General features: G+C 39.5%; 1 protein-coding gene across 6 annotated transcripts in view; it reads left to right on the top strand.

Moving 5' to 3' along the window:
• Positions 1-21,186, top strand: part of BTBD10 (BTB domain containing 10) — a 53,207-nt gene that overhangs the window by 20,482 nt on the left and 11,539 nt on the right. For 5 of the 6 annotated variants that reach the window (XM_048854254.2, XM_048854251.2, XM_048854253.2 and 2 more), the window contains one exon: positions 16,141-16,334. In XM_048854254.2, the coding sequence (XP_048710211.1) occupies positions 16,181-16,334 (154 nt within the window). In that variant the 5' untranslated portion in view covers positions 16,141-16,180. Of the gene's footprint in view, positions 1-7,884; positions 8,025-16,140; positions 16,335-21,186 lie in introns of those variants that run through there. The other variant, XM_048854249.1, reaches the window with a different exon arrangement.

Raw genomic sequence — 21,186 nt, 5'->3', positions numbered from 1 at the left:
TGTGGTCTTGGGAGTAAAAAAACTTTCTTGAATCACTTTCCACGCTTCTTGCCTCTAAGAGCCTATCTGCGTTCCAAGTTGTCACTATAGGTTAGGAACATCCATGTTCAAATATGGCTTTTGTTGGTGGTTGGGACATGTTTATAGGTGATGAATGAATCTGTAACTTGATTCACTCTCACAGTTTTTTATAACTGTTTCATCCACACTACAAAAAGTTAAAATACAGATACATGTAACCTTCCCAAAAAGGCACCAAGTTACCTACTGTCATCACTGGAGCACCATCAGCATTTATCCTTGATTTAACCTGTCTTTTATTGCAAGGGAGACTTTTCCTATCGATAAATTCAATTTCTGTAATGAAACATTTGAAAAGTTAGACTAATGAGCTTTCTTCTGTGGTTTAACTTGCTGGGCAAAGTGACCAGTCACCAGTTTCCACAACTATTTCTCCACCATCTGTTGCCTTCTACTGGCTGGCTTCTGTGCTTTCTCCTGTTGGATTCTTTCTTAGCTCTTAAGCATATTTATTGTGGAAAATTTGATTATACGGTTTAGTCTGATGTTCTATATATTTTTTAAAAAGTCTAGTTGCCAGTATCAATGTATAAAGGCCTTGGGTGGGTTCTAGATTGTCCCTATCTGTTCTCCACTGAACAATGGTGAGAAGCAATGAGCTACACTCGGTGCCATCTGAGGAGGCTGATATATCAACCCTATCATGCTTTGTAAAGGTATGTAAGGTTTGCCAGATGGTGGCCTCACACAACTCTCTTTTGCTGAAGCCTTTCTCCTTTCAACCCAGGAAGGTGGTTATGGCCCTAAAAGAGTGGGTTGTGAATGCTGCTCTGGGGTGAAGATTCTTGTGGCTTTATGTGCAGAACTAATGCAAGATTTTATTCACCTACATATGGTGAATCTGGAATCTTGTTGAACTTTCTTGAGAGCCCAAGAAACAGATGAGTCTGTATGAATATGTAAATAGAATTTAAGGACTCTAATTACATCCATACTTTCTATTTGAGGGGTTTTGGAGTCGGACAAAAGCTTGGTAAGAAAACTTATGATGGGAGATCCTGACTTGTAAATAAACCCAGGAGTTAATTTAACTGCTGCTTCCTTGTGGAAGGTCAGAACAGAGTCTTTGTATGTAGTGCTACTAACTCTAATTCACTTGACTGAAATAATCATGAGAGGATATATTAGGAGAGGAAATGTTGGAATTAGTGACTCAAAAGTGGAAACAAATACTTTAAAAACTAGACTCCATGACTTAGACTTAAATTAAAATTTAAGCCTGAGAGACAATTCCCTTTATCAAGTGTCTTTAGGGCTGACCCTGCCATGAATTCTCCTTCCTCTCTGGTTGCCTTAAGACAGGGGTGGGAAAACTTTTTGGCCCAAGGGCCACATCTGGATATGGAAATTGTATGGCGGGCCATGAATGCTCACAAAATTGGGGGTTGGGGTGAGGGCTCTGGGATGGGGCCAGAAATGAGGAGTTCAGGGTGTGGGAGGGGGCTCTGGAATGGGGCAGGGGGCTGGGACTGAGTGGTTGGGGGTGCAGGAGGGTGTTCTAGGCTGGGACCAAGGGGCTCAGAGGGCAGGAGGGGGATCAGGGCTAGGGCAGCAGGTTGGGGCACAGAACGGTGTCGGGGTGAAGGCTCTGGGTGGCGATTATCTCAAGCAGCTCCCGGAAACAGTGGCATGTCCCCCCTCCGGCTTCTATGTGGAGGTGCAGCCAGGTAGCTCTGCACGCTGCCCCATCTGCAGGTGCTGCGGTTCCTGGCCAATGGGAGTTGGAGAGCTAGTGCTTGGGGCGGGGACAGCATACAGAGCTCCCTGGCTGCCCCTACGCGTAGGAGCTGGAGGGGGAACATGCTGCTGCTTCTGGGAGCCGCGTGGAGTGGGGCAAGCCCCAGATCCTTCTCTCTGGCGGGAGCTCGAGAACCAGATTAAAACGTCTGAAGGGCTGGATGTGGCCCCTGGGCCGTCGTTTGCCCACCCCTGCCTTAAGAGCAGAAATTTCATGGTGTTTTATGGACACCCAGATTGCAGTCCTGCCAGAAGAGAGTGAGGTAATTGTGACTGTCTTGTGTGATGTTTATCTAATGTCATTTAATTTTTTTTGGAGTTGCCCAGTGTGACAGGATCCCTGGGGTACAACCTGGTACTGGGGTACTGCTGTGCCCCCCTTAATTCTTCATCTTGAGCTGTCTCTCACAATGCTTTGCTAGTGACAAGCAGCAAACCCATCCACCTGCTGTTATCACTTAGCACAACAGCATGTGGAACCCCAGCTAAATTGCATGAATGCAGATGGGGTAGGTGGGTGCAGGGACACATGAGGAGGGGGGGCTGAGTGGGAGTGCAGGGACACATGGGGACGGGGGTTGGAGGGGTGGCTGAGTGGAGTGCAGGGACACATGGGAACAGAGGGGAGTACAGGGACACATGGGGATGGGGCAGGTGTGCCTGACCTGAGAGAGGTAGGGGTCTGCATGGGGAAGGCTTCCTAACAATCTCCCCTCCCCAAAAACCTCCCCCCCCCAAAAAAAAACAAACCAAAAACACCCTGTTCAGTAGTTCTCCCACCCACAACCCAACAAATCTCCAAGTTAACACTCGGGCTCCTTCCCAGCAATTACTTCCCTCTCCCTCTGCTCCTCTGTTACTCCTGACTCTCCCAAAGTCTTTGCACTACTTCTGAAGGGTGCAGGAAATACATTTCTGTGTTGTAGTTTAAATTAATTATTACTCAAAGTTCTGTATTAATATTCCTTGTAAGGAATCTATTTTTCCAAAAAAGATTCAGGAAATGTTGGGGGGTTTTTTGGTCTGTATTGTCACAGACATACTTACTGACAGGTATTTTTAAACAAATTACCAAAATAATTGAAACTGGCTTGATTGTATTATATTATTTTCATGAGTAAAATATGCAGAATTTTAAAATATTGTGAGCAGAATTCCCCCAAGAGTATTGTTGGAGCAGCAAACAGGTCTAATTTTGGAACCCTTCATTGGCTCTAGATTCTTAAAAATACTGATTGGGCTAGATCACATTTGCTAGGTGAATCAGTTCTGAGCCATTTGACCTGGATATTGAGTGTCTCTACCAGATGTATGGCTTTGGCAGTGCTACTGGTTTATCAACGGAACATAGTAAACAATTTGCAGATCCAGTCTGTGCCACTTTTAAACTTGTCTAGCTCATAAATCTTGGGCTGAGAAGTTGTTCAGGGTTGCACCCAGAGAATTTAGACTGGACTCCGTGGTGAACCCATAGTGGATAACATCAATAGAAATTGTGCTGTGAGGAATCAAACAGCCTAACAATTTCCTGATAGGATGTGATGGCAAATTGAACTGTTGCGCTCTCTAAGGATGAATGAGTGAAGAAGTGTTCTGAAACGAAGTCTCTCAGTACTGAACCAGTTAGTATATCTACAGCAGTCTCAAAGCAGAGAATGTCCAATACTGTTGGATGAAAGGATCTGAAGAGTGGTGGTCTTGTAAACTACTGTAGGCATTCTTGATGTGGATGAACCTTCCCTTTTACTGTCTTGAAATGGGCTACCAAATGAGAGAGAGGCCAGTCTATCCTATAAACTTTTGCCAGCAAAAGCTGTGTCATGGATGTAATGAGGTCTGATTTTTTGATGGACATGATTGTGCCAGCAGAAGCCCCTCCAGTGGACACAGTTCAGACTGGCAAAACTTCACTTCTGCTTGTTTCGCTATAGGAGGGAGCCCGGAATAAACTATTCCAGCAAAAGGACGTTTTACTGGTATAAACTGCATACACACTAGATGTACTTTGCCAGTCTAGCATACCTAAACTAGCAAAGTGCATCTACTGTAGATCTGGCCATAATGCTGGGGGGAATGGATGTGCAGAGAGCTCTTATCCATGTCTATCACAAATCCCAGACTGAAGAGTCACTGAACCACCAGGGAACACTACATCTTTAGTGGTGGACACTAATTCCTTCACCAGCCGTGCTTCCAAAGAAGAGGTTGCCTGAATGTTGCTTTCCCTATGGGCTGCTGCCACAACAACTAAGGTCTTTCAGTACTCACTGTGCTGAGACAAGATCAAAACGAGAGGGAGGAGTATTGGAAATGGCCCCTCCCATGAGCAAAACAAAGACTTCTGAGTGTATTCTAGAAAATGTGTGTGTGTGTGTGTGTGTGAAGGTGCGCAACTTCTAATAGTAGACATTTGAAATTTGCCCAAACTATCCTGGATCAAAGGGTTTATACTTCATATTTTTTGTCTCAAGTGAAGAGGTTAAGCCCCTTAAGGTCTTGGACTGGATAATTTTCTGCTGACTGCAGATAGAATAGACTCTGAGGAACATGAGGCTTCTGCATCTTTTGGAAGATGAGTAAGGGGACAGCACTAGGTTTTGGAAAGAGAAGGAAGAGAGGACCCACTGAAGAGTATTTTTTTTTAAAAAAAAATTTGAAATTAAATGTAGCCATTTGTTTGTTATGGATAGGATACAGGCTCAAAAGCAGTAGTTGGTGCAACATGGACTGATCAGTTAGCTGGTGCGTGTGACAGATTTTATTAGTTTGGAAGTTGGCCTTGAGATATCTGGAAAACTGGAGCCTGGATGAAATCCAGAAAAGTCAGTTCCTAGAAGATTTAGCCAAGGAGGTCCCAGTTTTTTTGGCTTATCTGAAGAAAGAAACATATTAGGATCAGCCATGTCTTTCATGTTCTGTCCCAGGATATCCCTTCAAAGAAAAGGGCCACAAAATGGATGTTGAGTCAGCTGTTCATGATCTCTGCTGGAAGTGACTGGCTATAATGATGCCTACCACCACCAGATTCAGGATCTTAAATTGAGTCTCTGGCAGCATTGTAAGGCAAATGTGAGGTGCTGTTTTTAAAAACTTTCTAGGCAGTCAGGATTGAATTTCCAGGTTTCTGAAGAGGTACTGAATCCATTTTGCTTTTAGAGGAGACACACAAGGAAAACATTGATGTGGATGTGAAAATGTAAGCGACAATTCATGCTGTTTTCTTAAGATAGAGTCCAGTTCTCTGACCTCAGAGTTTGAGAGGCAAACTCTGGTTTCTTACTGGAAAGGAGGAGAACATTTCTCTGATTGATCGATCACCGGGTCAATCTTTGGGCAGGACTGCCACTATTCTTTTGCATCTGAGAGGATGTTGTAGAGCTTGTCATAAGTAGGAGAGATGGAAAAATAAGGGTCTAGATGCTTCCAAGTCTCTATCTTGCAGTTCATAGGAGGGGAAAGAGTTAATCCTTTAAGTCTTGTTAAGAAAGCATTCTTTCCTGCCCTTCTGTGAATCTTTGTTCCTTTCCTTTCAGTGGTTGTAGTGTTAGCAATGGGCTTATTAAGGTTTGGGCCTTTGCTTGAACCTAGGTTGTCAGAATTGAAATGTCTGAGGTCTGGTCCTTCTGGTTCTTAAGGGCAGGTCTACATGTAAAACACTGCATCAGCGCAGCTGCACCACTAGTACTGTAATGAAGACTCTACGCCTGCGGGAGACAGCTCTCCCATTGGCATAGTTAATCCACCTCTGCGAAAGATGGTAACCATGGTGGTGGGAGAAGCTCTTTTGACAACATTGTGCTGTCTGCACTGGCGCCTAGGTCGGTATAATTACGTCGCTCAGGGATGTGGATTATTCATATCTCTGAGTGATGATGTTATACTGAAGTAAATCTATAGTGTAGACCTGCCCTAAGAGACTTCCTCTTCCTCTGGGTGCGAAGTCCCTACATCTTGAGTTCTTCCTCTTTTGGACACTTACTTAGTGATTGGATTGGGAAACAGAGGAGAAGCCAAAGTACAAAGAAAGGCAACAAGCAGCCTTTCATAGAGGATGGTGCAGAATGCTGGATAACTTGACCTACTGAAGATAGGGTTTCTGTGTAAATCCACCTCCAGAAAATATTCCTCACTACTTGAAAAATCTCCTTTGTAGGGACCTCCATTGACAGTATTTTGAAGTGAAGTGGATCTGAAGCTCTGAGTAATATGGTGGTACTCCATCCTTGGTGTTGGATACTGCCCTGAACTAGGGATGGGGAACCACTCAAAGTTCTGTGGGTGCTCCAGGGTCCCAGGTCCGAAGACTCTTTAGAGTACTGTTCTCTCCTGGTGAGGGAAAAACTTGTGGCACCACCAAGAAGTGTAGTTGGTGCTTTGGAAGAGCTGTTTGTGGGAGCCCTAAAGAGATATGGACTTCTGAATCATATGTTTGGGACATCTTGTGGGATACACCACCTGGCCTGAGAAGTGAGAGGGATCTGGAGCCTGACCTCCTAATGTTGACTACTCTTTGAGGTGCTAGGAGAGGGCATGTGTTCTCCACCTGAAAGCAAGCAAAAAGGAGTTGTAGCCTACTGCCCCTTGCCTGCGTGTTGCTGTAAGAGGCCTTTTTATTTGCCCTGGGAGGGGGAAGAGACTCCGAACTTGGGCTTACTCCATTGCAGGAGGGTGAAACAAGGGTCCTGCAATTACAGCATTGTGAGCCTGCGGCTGAAGGAATTTGAGTACAGTTGCACCTGTGTTTCCTATCAGTTGACAGCTTTATAATGAGACCGATGGCATCTTAAAATATGGCAAAAGACTACCTGAACAAGGAATGGAAGCCATCTTGTAGAGGGCATAGGTCTGAGAAGGAGAACAAGTATTGGAAGCCAGTGATAGATAGTTGCTGTACCTGACAAATTAGAACAGCAAAGGGAACCCCATTGATCTAGATTTTTGAACCTGTATGAGCAGAAATCTTTCTTCAACCCTTTGTAGCTTTCTACCTTGACTGTTGTAAATCCCTTTTTTTAAATTCTAAATCCATATTCTTGAAATCCTTTGAGATCTGGAATGCTGCCCCAGTAGTAAAAACATATTGTCTTGTTTCCTTTGCTGGTTTTCTTTTTGTTTTAGAAATCCAAATTTGCTTTCCTGGCTGCAAATTCTTGATGAACTCTTAACTATATCTTTTATCTAACTTCCATCATCTGCTCTTTAACCTTCTTTACTTTCCATATTATGGTTGTCTGTTTCCTGGGATTTACCTCCCTCTTTAAATGTAATGTGACTGTAAAGCAGTAGTCTGATATGATATGAATCAATTTAAAAAATATTGTGTAGCACTCAGATCATCAAAAAACTTTAGGAAATATGGCCCTGAAACTGTTAAATATAGGTTTGGGATGCTTTTACCCAGTCCCATTTGTATATGAGAAATTGGACTTGAAACCAAAAACTCAGTGATCTATTTTTATATCAAAAGTCATATAAATTGATCAAAAGTCAATTGCAGCACATGCTTGTGGTCTCAGCAAAAGACTGTTTTAGTTGTAAATACTAATTTAGGAAGATTGTAAAATACCAAATGAAAACTTTAATTCCTTGAATAGCCATAAAACCAAACATGAAAAATATATCTATGACAAGAGAAAGTTAGCAACAACCTTTTCAGTGTTTTGTTTGTGTGCTGAAACCTGACAAACTGGCAGGACTAGAAATAGCTTCACAGATGGTACTTGGCAATATATCAAGCAGCTCTCCTCTCACGCGCTCTTTATCCTGTCTGTCAATTTCATTATCCAATGGCCGCTTAGAAATGGCGAAATGGCAAGCATGAATTCAGCTCACAGGAGGCTGCGAGGTCAGACGTCAGTACTGCACTACGCACGGCTGAGTCAGTGACTGTGAGAAAATGAATTGAATTAATATCTAGAGGGGGCTTGCGTCTCTGAACACTTAGTGGACTGAATAGCTGCAAAAGGATTGTCAGTCTTGAGGGAGAGAGGAAAATAGAAGAAAAAAGTAAGACTGGCTAATGGTGCAGTGGTGCTACTGAGGAGATGATGGAAATATCAAATATGCTGAATTTAGCAAGTAATGCCAAAGGATGCTGAGCTGGCTTCCAGAGCTGCTTTCTTGGAAGGAGCAGAATTCTTTTGTACTCTGATTTCAAAATTATTTCAATGCTTTTGTATTTCTTCCCTGATGTATACAGCAGGAAGGTGCGTAACCATTGATAACGGGATAATCTGTGAGCAATACATAACAGGATGGACAGTATAGAGATGGAGATGCACTGTCCTTTGTGTATCCTGGTCAATTTAAATGAGTAGACTTCCAAGAGTGTGAGAGAGACTATTTTGTTACTTCTAAGATAAGTCACTGTAATAAAAGCAGAAAGGATTTTCTCTTTTAAAAAAAGCCTTACAAAAATACTGTGGTAACTTTGTGTTGAAAGATTGGCCTGGCCTCCCTTTTCTGAAAGTATTGATTACATGAATACAGTCACAATTGCGTGCAAGAGGTTAGCTATAAATTAATATGTTAGGAATTTTTTTAAATAAAAGTCTTAGAGAATATAGCAAGAAGAGAAATTGTATTAAAGTTGGATTTGTTATTGGCTCACTGTCATTGAACTGACTGTAAATTTTTGCTGATCATAGACATCAATATACTATGATTCTATTTAAGTGCTACAACAAATTGCTTGTAAACCATTACATTTTATACAATGTCCATTAGAGTGTGGATTAGCTTGGCAATTTGAAATCTATGGCAGTTGCTTTGATGGTAAAATGAATCCTCCTTTAATTGTTTGGTATCAAATGAATAAAATTTTATTCTGAAAGGGTAAAATTTTTCTTTCACAGTTGCATCCAGCTTTTAAATTGGAATAGGACTGTTGACATTTATAAAAATAATCAACTCTTGCCTGACTGCAGGAATACAAAACATACAAATCATGACACTTCGACAAACCTGCCATTTTGACAAATTTTACGCTTTTCTTCCACCCGACTCCCATTATCTAGTTTTCTGTGTTTAAGTAAAGCTTTGAGCATGTTAAGTTTTGTTTGTAATGCAATTGCTTTTAAAGTACTTTAAAATATTTTATATATTTTAATATTTTCTAGAGGCACATTCAGTACTGTAGAAGAGAATAGATACCAGTAAACTGAGCTTCCCTACTTCTCACTTGGGGAATATGTTGTTTAGGTTAAAAGAAAAGGAGTACTTGTGGCACCTTAGAGACTAACCAATTTATTTGAGCATGAGCTTTCGTGAGCTACAGCTCACTTCATCAGATGTTTACCGTGGAAACTGCAGCAGACTTTATATACACACAGAGAATATGAAACAATACCTCCTCCCTAAACATCTGATGAAGTGAGCTGTAGCTCACGAAAGCTCATGCTCAAATAAATTGGTTAGTCTCTAAGGTGCCACAAGTACTCCTTTTCTTTTTGCGAATACAGACTAACACGGCTGTTCCTCTGAAACCTGTTGTTTAGGTTAGTTTACCCACTTCTTTTTTTACCACTACATTACTGGGAAAAACATTCTAATCCAGTGTTTGAAGGAAAAATAAATACTCCAGTTAGCCTGGCCCAAAAGTTTTGGATGAGTGCACCACTATTGTCACAACATTCATATTGTGGTTAGGAAATAGTGATACACGAAGCTTGTGAATGTTGGTATATTTAAAGAATCTTCAGAGTAATGTCTTTCCCTGTAGAAATATAACTGACAAAATAAGGCGCTTCAGAGTTAAATCTCTTAAATTCTCCTGTGGTAACATTTTTCTGTGTGGGTTTTTTTTTCCATACCATTGATATGCTGCCATTTATGTGTGTATACTTCACGTGAATGAAAGAGCAAATGAGTTTTGCCTTTGAATGGTCTTGTCCCTCTCAGAATGTTAACATAATCATAACAGGTTTTTGAGCAAAATTCTTCTCCTGAATGTGCAGGCTCTACTCTTTTATTGCTGTCAATAAAAGGCTCTTTTATTGTTATTCAATCAATTCAATCAATGCACATCCCAAGGCAAGATTTTACTTTTTGGTTTTCTTTTTAACTTCACTAGTTCTGAAAACAGTAAAGCAGGCTATGCTGCTGCTTTATGTTGGCAACTTTAAAAAGCCATATTTGTTATATTGCCTTCTATAATGCTGTTGTGCGCCTCATTTTCAGTATTGGATCAATATAATTTTGATTTGGATCAAAACCGACTACGCAACAGTTGATTTAAAAATGTTAACTTATTTAAAAATCAAAATAAGGAGAACCTACATTCCAAATTATGCTTTTAAAATTTGCTCTGTTCCTCTATTGTGACTAAAACATTCAAAACTACCAAATCTAATTACCTTTTTAAATCCTATATTGATCATAATGCAAAGGTAGGGTGGTGGTTTCTGAGAGAGAGAGAAGTTCACAGGTGATTGTTGAATAAAAAAGCACTTTCAGGTCTCTGTTGAACTGAAAGTTCCCATTTGCAAAGAATAAAATAGAAATGTGCAGCTATAGTAGTTCATCTGGACACTTTCTACAGCATGATAGGCAAAACACCATAGCTTTCTTGAAGATCGAAATTACAGATTAATGCAGTGTGACAGCTGGGTACCGTAGAGAAATAATTACTCTGGGGGTATTAGCTATCAGTGACAGGTCACTGGTGCAGCTTCACTGGTGCAAATGCTTAGTGTAGACATGCCATGTGGCTATACGTTTAATTTGTGTTGGCATGGCTTATCCTTGCTTGAAAGTCGGATAGGCCCTACTGGTGTAAGTCAGTTTTTCACCAGTGCAGTTCACTTACACTAGGAGTTTAAGTGTGACAGAGATGTATCAGTGTAGCTCCACTGCTGTAAAAATCCCCAGTGTAGACCCCTAGGGCTTGTCTGCAGCAGTGCAGCTATGCTGGTGATTATAGTCTCAATGTTGACAAAGCCTAAGATTCGATTAACAAAACATACTACAGTATATTTGCTAGTACACTTCATAGTGTTATAATTTAAACTATACCACAGTGGTAAAATTAATCCAATGCATTTTGTGATGCATTATTTTTGTTGTTGTTTTTGTGCACTTACTAACAAGTATAGTTCAGGTTTCAGAGTAACAGCCGTGTTAGTCTGTATTCGCAAAAAGAAAAGGAGTACTTGTGGCACCTTAGAGACTAACCAATTTATTTGAGCATGAGCTTTCGTGAGCTACAGCTCACTTCATCGGATGCATACCGTGGAAACTGCAGCAGACTTTATATATACACAGAGAATATGAAACAATACCTCCTCCCACCCCACTGTCCTGCTGGTAATAGCTTATCTAAAGTGATCATCAGGTGGGCCATTTCCAGCACAAATCCAGGTTTTCTCACCCTCCACCCCCCCACACAAATTCACTCTCCTGCTGGTGCTAGTTCATTAACTAAACCAGTCTCCCAGTGTTTGGTGTGAAACAGAGAGATTCTGCTGCATACATACGCCCATTAAGGATACAAGTAGCAATTGTTTAAAACTGGTATTTTTTTGGTTGTAGTTTGAGATGATCACTTTCTGTATGTTAAGATTTTTGCTTAACCAGACTTTAAAAAACAAAACAAAACCTGTTTCTGATGGTTCTGGTATTTTAAATGATTTGTGTTGTTATTAACACTTTTACTGCTAAAATAATTTTACAAATCAAAATGATCTGAATCACAAGTCATCCTGTTTGTTTTTTCTATTTCACTCATCTTAACTTTCCAGAGGCTCTGAGACTAGCCTCATGTTGCAGTGTTCTGGCTCACAACATTGCAGGGCAAAGTCTAGTAAACTCTCTTAATTGACGTTTATTTTTCTCCTAAATCTGATTTTCTGGGGGTTTTTACCACCCTTTTCATTTATATAGCCCAAAATTTGGGGATGGTCGTCTTGTCCCTTTTAAGTGTCTTGCTTACTGCTGAACATGCCTGTGTTTCAGTAATAGTATTCTATTTTGTAGTGTGTGTGTTCAGATGAATAGAACTTTAAATTTTGCCACGTATATTAACTGCTCAAGTAAATGCATTTTCTGAATTTGTCTGGATATGATTCAACAGTAACATTGACGTTTAAGTGGCTGTAATTAAGATAAGTGTTCATGTTTCAAGTGGTGCTGTTTCAATCAGTCTGGCTTGCATATTTAAGTCTTACATTTATAGAGTACCTAGCATCCAAAAGAATAGGATTTTTACATGTGAGAGTCTAATCTGTGTGTGCATTAAAAATGGAAACTAGAAACCTTCAGCAGCCTATTATAGAGGCGGAGTGAAGGAACAGCAATTCGAGTTCTAAGTATGCGGAGAATGTAGGTGGAATGCGAACATTGGGCCTGGAATCTTATCCTTTGTGACACTCTACTTCTTGCAAAAAGTGCCTTGGTACCTTTTAAAAGATCAGAGTACTGAAGGTCTTGGTTTTTACAACTTGTGCAGAAAAAGGCATTTCCAGTAACATAATGAGTGCTGTCTCTTTCGTTAGGTGTTTATTCAGGACTGACAAAGGAAAATACATGGCCTATTGAGTCACCAACAGAACTTCCTGTAGCATTGATTTTTCCTTAGATTTCCTATTGAAAGATTAACCAGGGTCAACCTTGCTTTGCTATGAGATCTAAGAACATTGCCTGGGAGGTGGCGGTGGCTGTAGATATCTTAATTTGTTTTTTGAAGGACTTTGCGTCAAATTGAAAGCTTGGATCTTCGTGTACAAACAAATTTTAATTCTAGAGAATATAGTAAAATCTATAAATGTCCTTCCTTGAAGAATGGACTTTTCCATTGGCTCATGTCCCTAGAGTACTAAAGAATGTAATCTGAAGGTACCCTGTTATAGTCTTATATGTATTGTCTCATGTCTCAGTCGTGCATTTTCTTTGTCTAAAGAAATGTTATATATTTGGAGAACATTATCCAAAAAGAAACATGTCATGATGAATACTGTTACTATGAAATGAGGCACCTTTCCACCACATGGCTAAAGTATTAGGCCAGGTCTACATTACCACTCACTTCAGTGTAATTTACATCGCTCAGGGGGTGAATAATCCATCCCCCTCAATGACACAAGTTACGCCAACCTAAGCACCAGTGTGGACAGTGCTATGTCAGCGGGAGAAGTTCTCCCACCAACATAGCTACTGTCTCTCACGGAGGTAGATTTATTATGCTGACAGAAGAGCTCTCTCCTGTTGATATAGAGTGTCTTCAACAGATGCCCTACAGCAGCGCAGCTGCATCGATTTAGCGCTTCTAGTGTAGACTAGCCCTTAGTAACTTAGATGGCTAAGTGTTTCACTCATGACACCTGCCTGGTCATGTATGTGGTTGTATTCCTGTAATTAGTTCAGCACAGATTTTTGGGAACTGTTTCCATTATAGGCAGGACCCATCCTCTCAACCCTCACTTCCCCCAGCCATGTTTGTGTCTTTCCTGCCTTCCAGCTTTTTTGAATTAGGACTTTGAGAATGTTTACATGCCCCTTGGGCTCTCTTTCCCCTGCTGAAGCACTATGGGATGGCTGCTCATACTTTCCCATAATACACTAATATATAAACCCAGGTAAGCAGTGGAGTAGTTGAATTCATAATGAGATGGCAGAGAAGTGACTGTAGGGACACTAACTGAACTGTTGTTTGTACTGTGTTAAAATGACTTTATCAATGTGTTTGTTTAAACTTGAATTTTTTAATGTTAGCATGTGTTGTTTAACATGATTGTGAAGTCTAATGTAGACAGGACAGAGTTTTGTTGCTAGTGCTTTTAAATCCTAGGTTGCAGCCTGTCACTTTTAATCTTTGAAAATACTTCATAGTCTTCTAGTGAAAGTAGTTGAGTTTATAAATGCAAATACTTAGAAGAAAAACAAGGCAGTTGCAGATGTTCTATCCCAAAATCTTCATGGAATCTAAGGGATGGGGTTACAGATTGTTGTTTGCAACTTCTGCTGCAAGTCTCAAATTTTTGAAGGACCAGTCTTATTTCACTTTCAAAATGGGAAAGGCAAGTACAAGAAGATATGTTTAGTCCTTAAATGTTGACATTCTAGAATATAAATTTATTTTATTACTTATTTTTAAAGTAGGCACTAAGTGTCTTCTGAAAACATCATTTGTTAATTAATCCATTTAGAGCTTGTTCATTTTGAAATGTGCATCTAATCCTTGCTGCCCTCTAAAAATCAAGACTTGCAGTTTTTTACCTTATTCAGTAACCTCTTAGCCAACTTTACATCCACAAAATGTGTTGTCTTAGTGCAGCATATTTTAAGCTTGGCAGAAAATGGTACTGCAGTAGTTTCTCTCTGCACCAATTTTTTTGCTGGTAGAAACTTCTTCCTCATGGCCTGTATCCAGGTAGAGTTTAGAGAAACTTTAGGCCTCTTAAATACTTTAAGATGTAGATTTTTAGGATTTTCTTGGTTAATGCTAGTTAAGAGACATCCAGCTCCTCCTCCTGGAGAGTCACTATCCTTTTTTTAAATTTGGTTGGGTCTGGCATCTAGATTAAGCCGTGATGGCATGAAGCTTATCGTTGTGTTTAGGCTCTTACGCTGCACCCATTGCTGAAGGGGAGACATCTGTTATCTGCTGGTTACTTATCTTTTGAGTAGTCTTTGAGTCTCATCTCCACTTGGATAACTTCTAATCAACCTTTTACAAATATTTCAGGAACTGGCTTTTCAAGTTTGTGCTTCTAATTACAGTAGAGTGCACCGTCTAGTTTGGTAGTTCTTAATTGGATCATAATTCCTACCACCTTTTCCGTTGAGGGTGTTCTTGAATCTCTTATCTTTTCTCAAGCAGTCCTTTCTTTAAGCTCTCTTGGTTGAGAGTACCGTTGTTTGTGGGATTTACAAGCTGGCAAGTAAGTGGGTAATTCAAGTCCCATCTCTTGGACACAAACCAATGGGAAACAGTGATTTTTTTTTTATCTGCTGTAGGCCTCCTACGCTGATTCTTTATGCCTCAGTAATTCAGTACTTAATTTTTAGAAAGGTGCATGCATTGTATTATCGGATATGAAATCCTATAAAAGGATCAGTTCATATCTTCATTCATGTCTATACTGATAGTCTTCCTAGAACTCTCAACTAAATCAAGAGTGCAAATAAGAAACTATGTGGAATCACTCCCGTGCCAAACTATAGCAATAGTCATCTAAAAATTTTGATGCATTTGAAGTGCCATAAATTAGTTTATGAATATTATTAGATAATTTTAGCTACCCTCTGAAATTATGGAGCTTGAAATCCAGTTCTTAGTACAAAAATATTTTCACATGTATAAGTAAAACTTTGTTTAAATGCTAAATGTGCCAGTATTAAGAAAACACATTCTGTTTATTTAAACAAAAAAGTGTAACATGACTTTTTATATTGATTAAATCTTTGATCTTATGCTATCAAGTTAAAATATTTTAAAACAAATTTCCTTGTCTGTTGCTAGCACTGTAGATTTTTAAAAAACTTCTCAGTTTTAAGAAAGCAGCTTACTTCTTTGCTTGCTGGATTGCTATGATTTGTGAGTTTTCCTTTTCTTTTTCTCTTAGTTTGGATATCAAAAATTGACACCATTTTCAGGTTCTCTTCAGTTGCTAGCACGACGCTGAACACTGCAGGGGAATGTTTACTTCAGGGGAAAAATTAAATTTTAAAATAGTATGGCAATGTTTTGTTAGTCTTACATTTTATAAAAGCTTTTTTTACAAAACTCAATTTTTTGGGGCTAAACTTGACCCTTTTTAATTTAATGTTTTTTTCTTTTGAAGGTGCACTATGCTATTTTCTTTTGTTTGTATATTTTGTCGAAGTAATTAAAATATTTTGTTTTGACTTTAAAATGTGCTTCACTTGTAATGGTTGGTTTATCGGAGCCCTGCAATGGATTCTGTGAAACCACGAAGTGATCAGTAGCATTTTACTACAGGTTGCTTTGCAGAGATATGAGAGTAGTTGTTTGATTCTCTTAAATGATACTGCAGAGATACAGAAATATGTGAATGATATAGCAACGAACTGGAGGTAAATAAAATTAATCTAGTTTTGTGTATCTTGAGTATAAAAATATTTAAAATAATTTTATATGGGGTGACCAGATGTCCCGATTTTATAGCGATAGTCCCAATATTTGGGGCTTTGTCTTATATAGGCTTCTGTTATCCCCACCCCCCTCCCGATTTTTCACACTTGCTGTCTGGTCACCCTAATGTTATATAGAAACATACTGGATTATTTTTCAAAATTGAATGGTTTTACAAGTTTCTCTAAGATTGTTGAATGCTGAATAGATTTTTTTTTTGTTTTTGTTTTTAGTACACCATCTTGTGTTGCTAAAGGAGTAGACAATACCAGAATGAGCCTTCATGGTGCTAGTGGTGGACATGAGAGATCACGAGACAGACGCAGGTCAAGTGACAGATCACGAGACTCATCCCATGAAAGATCAGAATCTCAGCTCACTCCATGTATCAGGAATGTAACTTCACCAACAAGACAACACCATGGTGGTATGTTGGAGATTAATTTGTGTTAAAAAAATTAATCTTTTAATCTAATTCCTTTTTCTTTGTGTAGAGCAGACTAAAGAAAATTTTTCTTACAAGTGGTGATAAAATTATTATATATAATTACCAATACATGCTCAAATTCCTCAGACTAGGAAAATGCCTCTCATGGACTAGAAAGTAATATTCAGTTTTAGTCCAAAACTCATGTTTTCCACTTAGGCATACTGTGTTGCTGATTCATGTTTGGCCTGCGGTTCCTGTTTTGATATGATGCCCTAGTACGTAGGAGCTGTGCTAAAATGTTGAGTCATAATAACCAAAGAACTCTGCTGAAGCCTGGAGTTGGTTAATAAATATATTTTCCCCTACTGTAGCACCTTAAATATTTGAAGGCAGGGAGAGTGTCTGGTAAATACTTCCATTTAAAAAAACAAAACAAAACACTATCTTCTTTTGTACGTCGGTGAACTCTTTGAGGTATAAAGTATTAAACTCTGGAAACTCTGATAAATAGTGGCTTTTTTTAAAAACAAAAACTCCGCCTCTCCATACCTTTTTGAAGACTGGCTCCCTGCCTTCTGGGATGTCACATAGGAGAAAGAGCTGGTGTACCAGAAGGAAACGGACATCGTAGGTTGAACAAAATGCTAAATGTTTCATTGCATGTGGCGTTTGGGGCTCCTGCCACATGTTGACGCAGCTGATGAAATATAGCCAGAATGACTTGTTGGTCATGATTAGCGCTCATGTCATGTCAATAATAGAAACATAATGTCAAACAGCTTGATTTTCATAGGATCTCAAATTTACACGTGAAATCTTACTTGATTCTACCTCTGAAGTAAACTGCTTTTTTCCAGTTCCAAAAACAAGCTCAGAAATGAGCATTCCTACTTTGCTGCTTGTGGGGTGTCTAACAATCCAGTTTCAGCGTAACAGCCGTGTTAGTCTGTATTCGCAAAAAGAAAAGGAGTACTTGTGGCATCTTAGAGACTAACCAATTTATTTGAGCATAAGCTTTCATGAGCTACAGCTCAATCCAGTGCTACTAAAGTTTGTGCATTAACATTTTAAGTCAATAGTGGAACTGTTGCTATACAGTAACTCCCCACTTAACATCCTCTCGCTTGATGTTTCAATCTTATGTCCCTGCTCCATTACAGAACTTGCTCGTTTAAAGTTGTGCAGTGCTCCCCTATAACGTCGTTTGGCCGTCTGCTTTGTCCATGGCTCGCAGCCCCCCTACGTGCCTCCCCCGACAGCGCCTGCCGGCGGATGCCGCAGATCAGCACCTTCCCCCTGCTCCTCCTGCCCGTGGCAATCAGCTGTCTTGCAGTGTTCAGGAGGCTGGAGGGAGGAGTGAGGATGTGGCGCGCAGCCTCCCCCTCCCTCCCCAACCTCCTGAATTCTGCAAGACAGCTGATTGCCACGGGCAGGAAGCGGGGAGAGCAGGGGTAAGGCGCTGATCTGTGGGGTCCACCGGTGGGTGGGGGGGCCGTAGGGGAGCTGATAGGGGGGGCTGCCAGCCTGTTTAATACCTGTATTAAATTGCTTGTTTAAAATGTATATAATGCGTTTTGTCTGGCAAAAAAAATTTCCCTGGAACCTAACCCCCCTATTTACATTAATTCTTATGGGGAAATTGGATTCACTTAACATTGTTTCACTTAAAGGCGCATTTTTCAGGAACATAACTACAATGTTAAGTGAGGAGTTACTGTGCTGGGCAAAACGGACTGTTGAGGTGGACTAACTTACTCCTGAATTCTGAACGCGCTTTCTTTCTGAAGAGCACGAGTAGCATTGCTTCACCTGACTACTATATGGTTGAGAATGAAAGTGAAGGTTTATGTTCACATTTTCATTCTTTGTTCCAGAAAAGCCATTGTTACTATTCTCCTTCAGCCGCTGAGAACTAATTTCTATGAGAGAACAGTAGATTGCTACTTATAAATAAAATGTGGTCTCTGGGATAATCCTCAGTAGCAGAACGAGAAAAGTTAAATGGTGTTGGTGGAAGGACTGCTGTAATTTTTCCCCTTCAAAATGAGCCTCCATAGTACTAGTGGTAGACATAAGAGATCAAGAGGCAGATGCAGGTCAAGTTACAGATCATGAAAGAACAGAGACTCAACTCACTCACATATTTTTATATTTAATAAGGGTGACTTTTAAAATACTTTCTGCAGTTATGGGGCTGTATTTTCCTTTGCTGCACAGAGTATGATTTCAGAAATAAGTGACTGCTTATAGAGATGCTCACTCCATGTGGTGATTACTAGGAAGTAGTTGTTCAACCTTCTGTTTAGCTGTGACACTGAGTACCTTTCCCAGACTCGAAAGCTTGTCTCTCTCAGCAACAAAGTTGATCCAATTAAAATATATTACCTCACCCACCTTGTCTATCCAGAATTGAGGCCGTTGAGAACAATCCTCAACTCCCCAAATCCAACAGATACCAGTGTCCTCTTCAGCAGTGTTTCATTCATTGTCAATTATAGGAATATTACCTGCCTTCCAGAACTTGAAGGATGCAAAGTCATCTGCCTCTTTGCTTTTGACAAAAGCAATCTGTTTCCCAAGTGCTACTTTAGGAACAATCCTGACCTAACATGCAATTTTTTGTTAGTTGACAAGAAATGCAGTGTTTGATTAAAAAAAAAACAAAAAAACCAAAAACCCTTTCATTTCTTTTTCAGTTGGATCCAGATGACGTATACAAATTATAGGCCTGCATGTAGGGCCCCATCTTCTGGAGTCATGTGACTATATCAGAATCTGAGCTTTTTTTTAAGGAAATATCAAATATCTGGCTATCACAGTTGTGAAGAAGAACTTGAATGAATGTAATCAATGCACTGAGGTCTGCAGACTCAGGCAGGCAATGTGAAATGATAGCTCTGAGAGGCATACACTCCCCATGTGTCTCAATAGGAAGTTAAAATACAAGGTTCCCCTTTCTAGAGTAGGTGTATATGGGGATGAAGGAGGTGCCCTGTCACCACCCTTTTCTCTTTGGGTGGGAGAGAATACCTGCTAATACCTTCTGTTCCTGAATGGAAGTGGGCTCCTGTGCTTCTGCCCCTAAGAATGGAGGGGGTGATTTGGTCACAGCATAAGGATACAAAGAATGGTGGGTAAAATCCATGATGTAGTTAAAAAAACAAACAAGCCAAAGCTGCTTTACTTCCCATTTTGTAGTAAATTGCTAAATTGGATGTTTTGTACTTATAAAGCTTCCTAATTAGTGTCATTTTAGATTTTACATGGATTTTTTTCTGTAGAGAAATGTCATACTTAAAATGCTCAACTATGCCGAAAAAGACAACTCCAGGGTCTCATTAACATTCTTACTGTGAAAGCAACACAAAATTGATAAATAAATAGCCTGTGTAACTTTGTAATTAAAACCAGCTTCTGACCTATATAGAACTTCCACAAATTAAGAAGGCTGAAATGCTTCAACCACCCAACAACTCCTCCTTCAGGGTATGCAGCTGAAGTCACTAAGATTTGTGCTTCTGAGTCACTTTAGTGCTTTTGAAAATACCAATCCTAGGGGTCTGACTTTACATACCTGTTTTGAAACTTTTGGGTTATATATAAAAAAAAAAAATTCACTAATTTTGTTAATATAGCAAAAGTCTAAACATTGCATTGTTGCTTAAATTGTTCATTTTGTTTTGAAATGACAATGATTTTGTGCTAGAAAGAAAGCTTTTAATAAAAATGTTAGCCCCTGGTGCTACAAACACTCATGTTTAATCTTAAACACACAAGTTGTCCCGTTTAAATCAGTGGGATTATTCATGTGAGTAAAGTTGTCTGCTGGTCTTAACTTTCGAGTTTTTGTTTTTTGCCTACAGCAGTTCTGTAATCTTAAATAATCTATCCTATCATTAGTGATACTTAATAAAATTATAAATGCTGTATTTTTATTATAAATTTTAGTCTAAAATGCCATAGCACAGATTTTCAAATTAATTTTTACAAAGCCTCAACCTGATTTAAACCAAATTAAAAAAATCAATCAAGTAACTTTTAAATCATTGCTCCAAGTGGCATAAACAGAGGGATGGAATGGTGCGAAGAGAGAAAAGACTGAGAAAATTTAGAGAGGAAACACATGACAAGGGACATGAGATATACCAGTCATAATTTCGTATATAGAAAGTAAATGACAATGTTACAATGAAACTGAAAGGCAGATGTTAAATTGATTTCCCCCACCCATGAATAAATGTTGCAGTACTTTGTCGCAAGATATCATTGAGGTCAAGAGTTGCTTAGAAGTCAAGAGATTAGAGATTTTATAGATGAGAACATCCACAATAATATTAGCGAAGATTAAAATAATTTTTTATAATGGATATAAATCCTCATGCTTCAGGGCTTAAGTTAACCATTGACTGATGGGGTTAGGTAGAAATTTCCCCAAGGGCATGTTATTCCTTATTGTCCACGATGGAGTTTCTTGTTGCTTTTTGTGAAGTATCTGGTGCTGGCCTCCATTTGCCAGGTAGTGAGACTACTCGGTGCATCACTAGTTGGAAGCATATAGTAGTCCTTTGGCAGTTTCCGCTGGTCATTGACTCAACAGAGGATAGTAACAGGGTTGAAGCAAATGGTACAGAACACTGTAAAGGCTTAACTGCTATTACAAAGCAATATTTTAAAAATATGATGCCTTTGTTTTAATTTGTTGGAAACTGAACTCATACAATACACTAAGCTCTCCTCTGAAAATGGAATGTTAAATTTTCCCAGGAACTTTATGGGGAAAAAAAGATGATTATATACACAGGAAATGGGAACTTTGGTTGAAAATGTAGCAGGATTTGCTGTGTTGTCA

Source organism: Caretta caretta, chromosome 6 (assembly GCF_965140235.1).
Source record: "Caretta caretta isolate rCarCar2 chromosome 6, rCarCar1.hap1, whole genome shotgun sequence".
NCBI lineage: Eukaryota > Metazoa > Chordata > Testudines > Cheloniidae > Caretta > Caretta caretta.
This window is presented reverse-complemented; position numbering and strand designations above follow the sequence as displayed.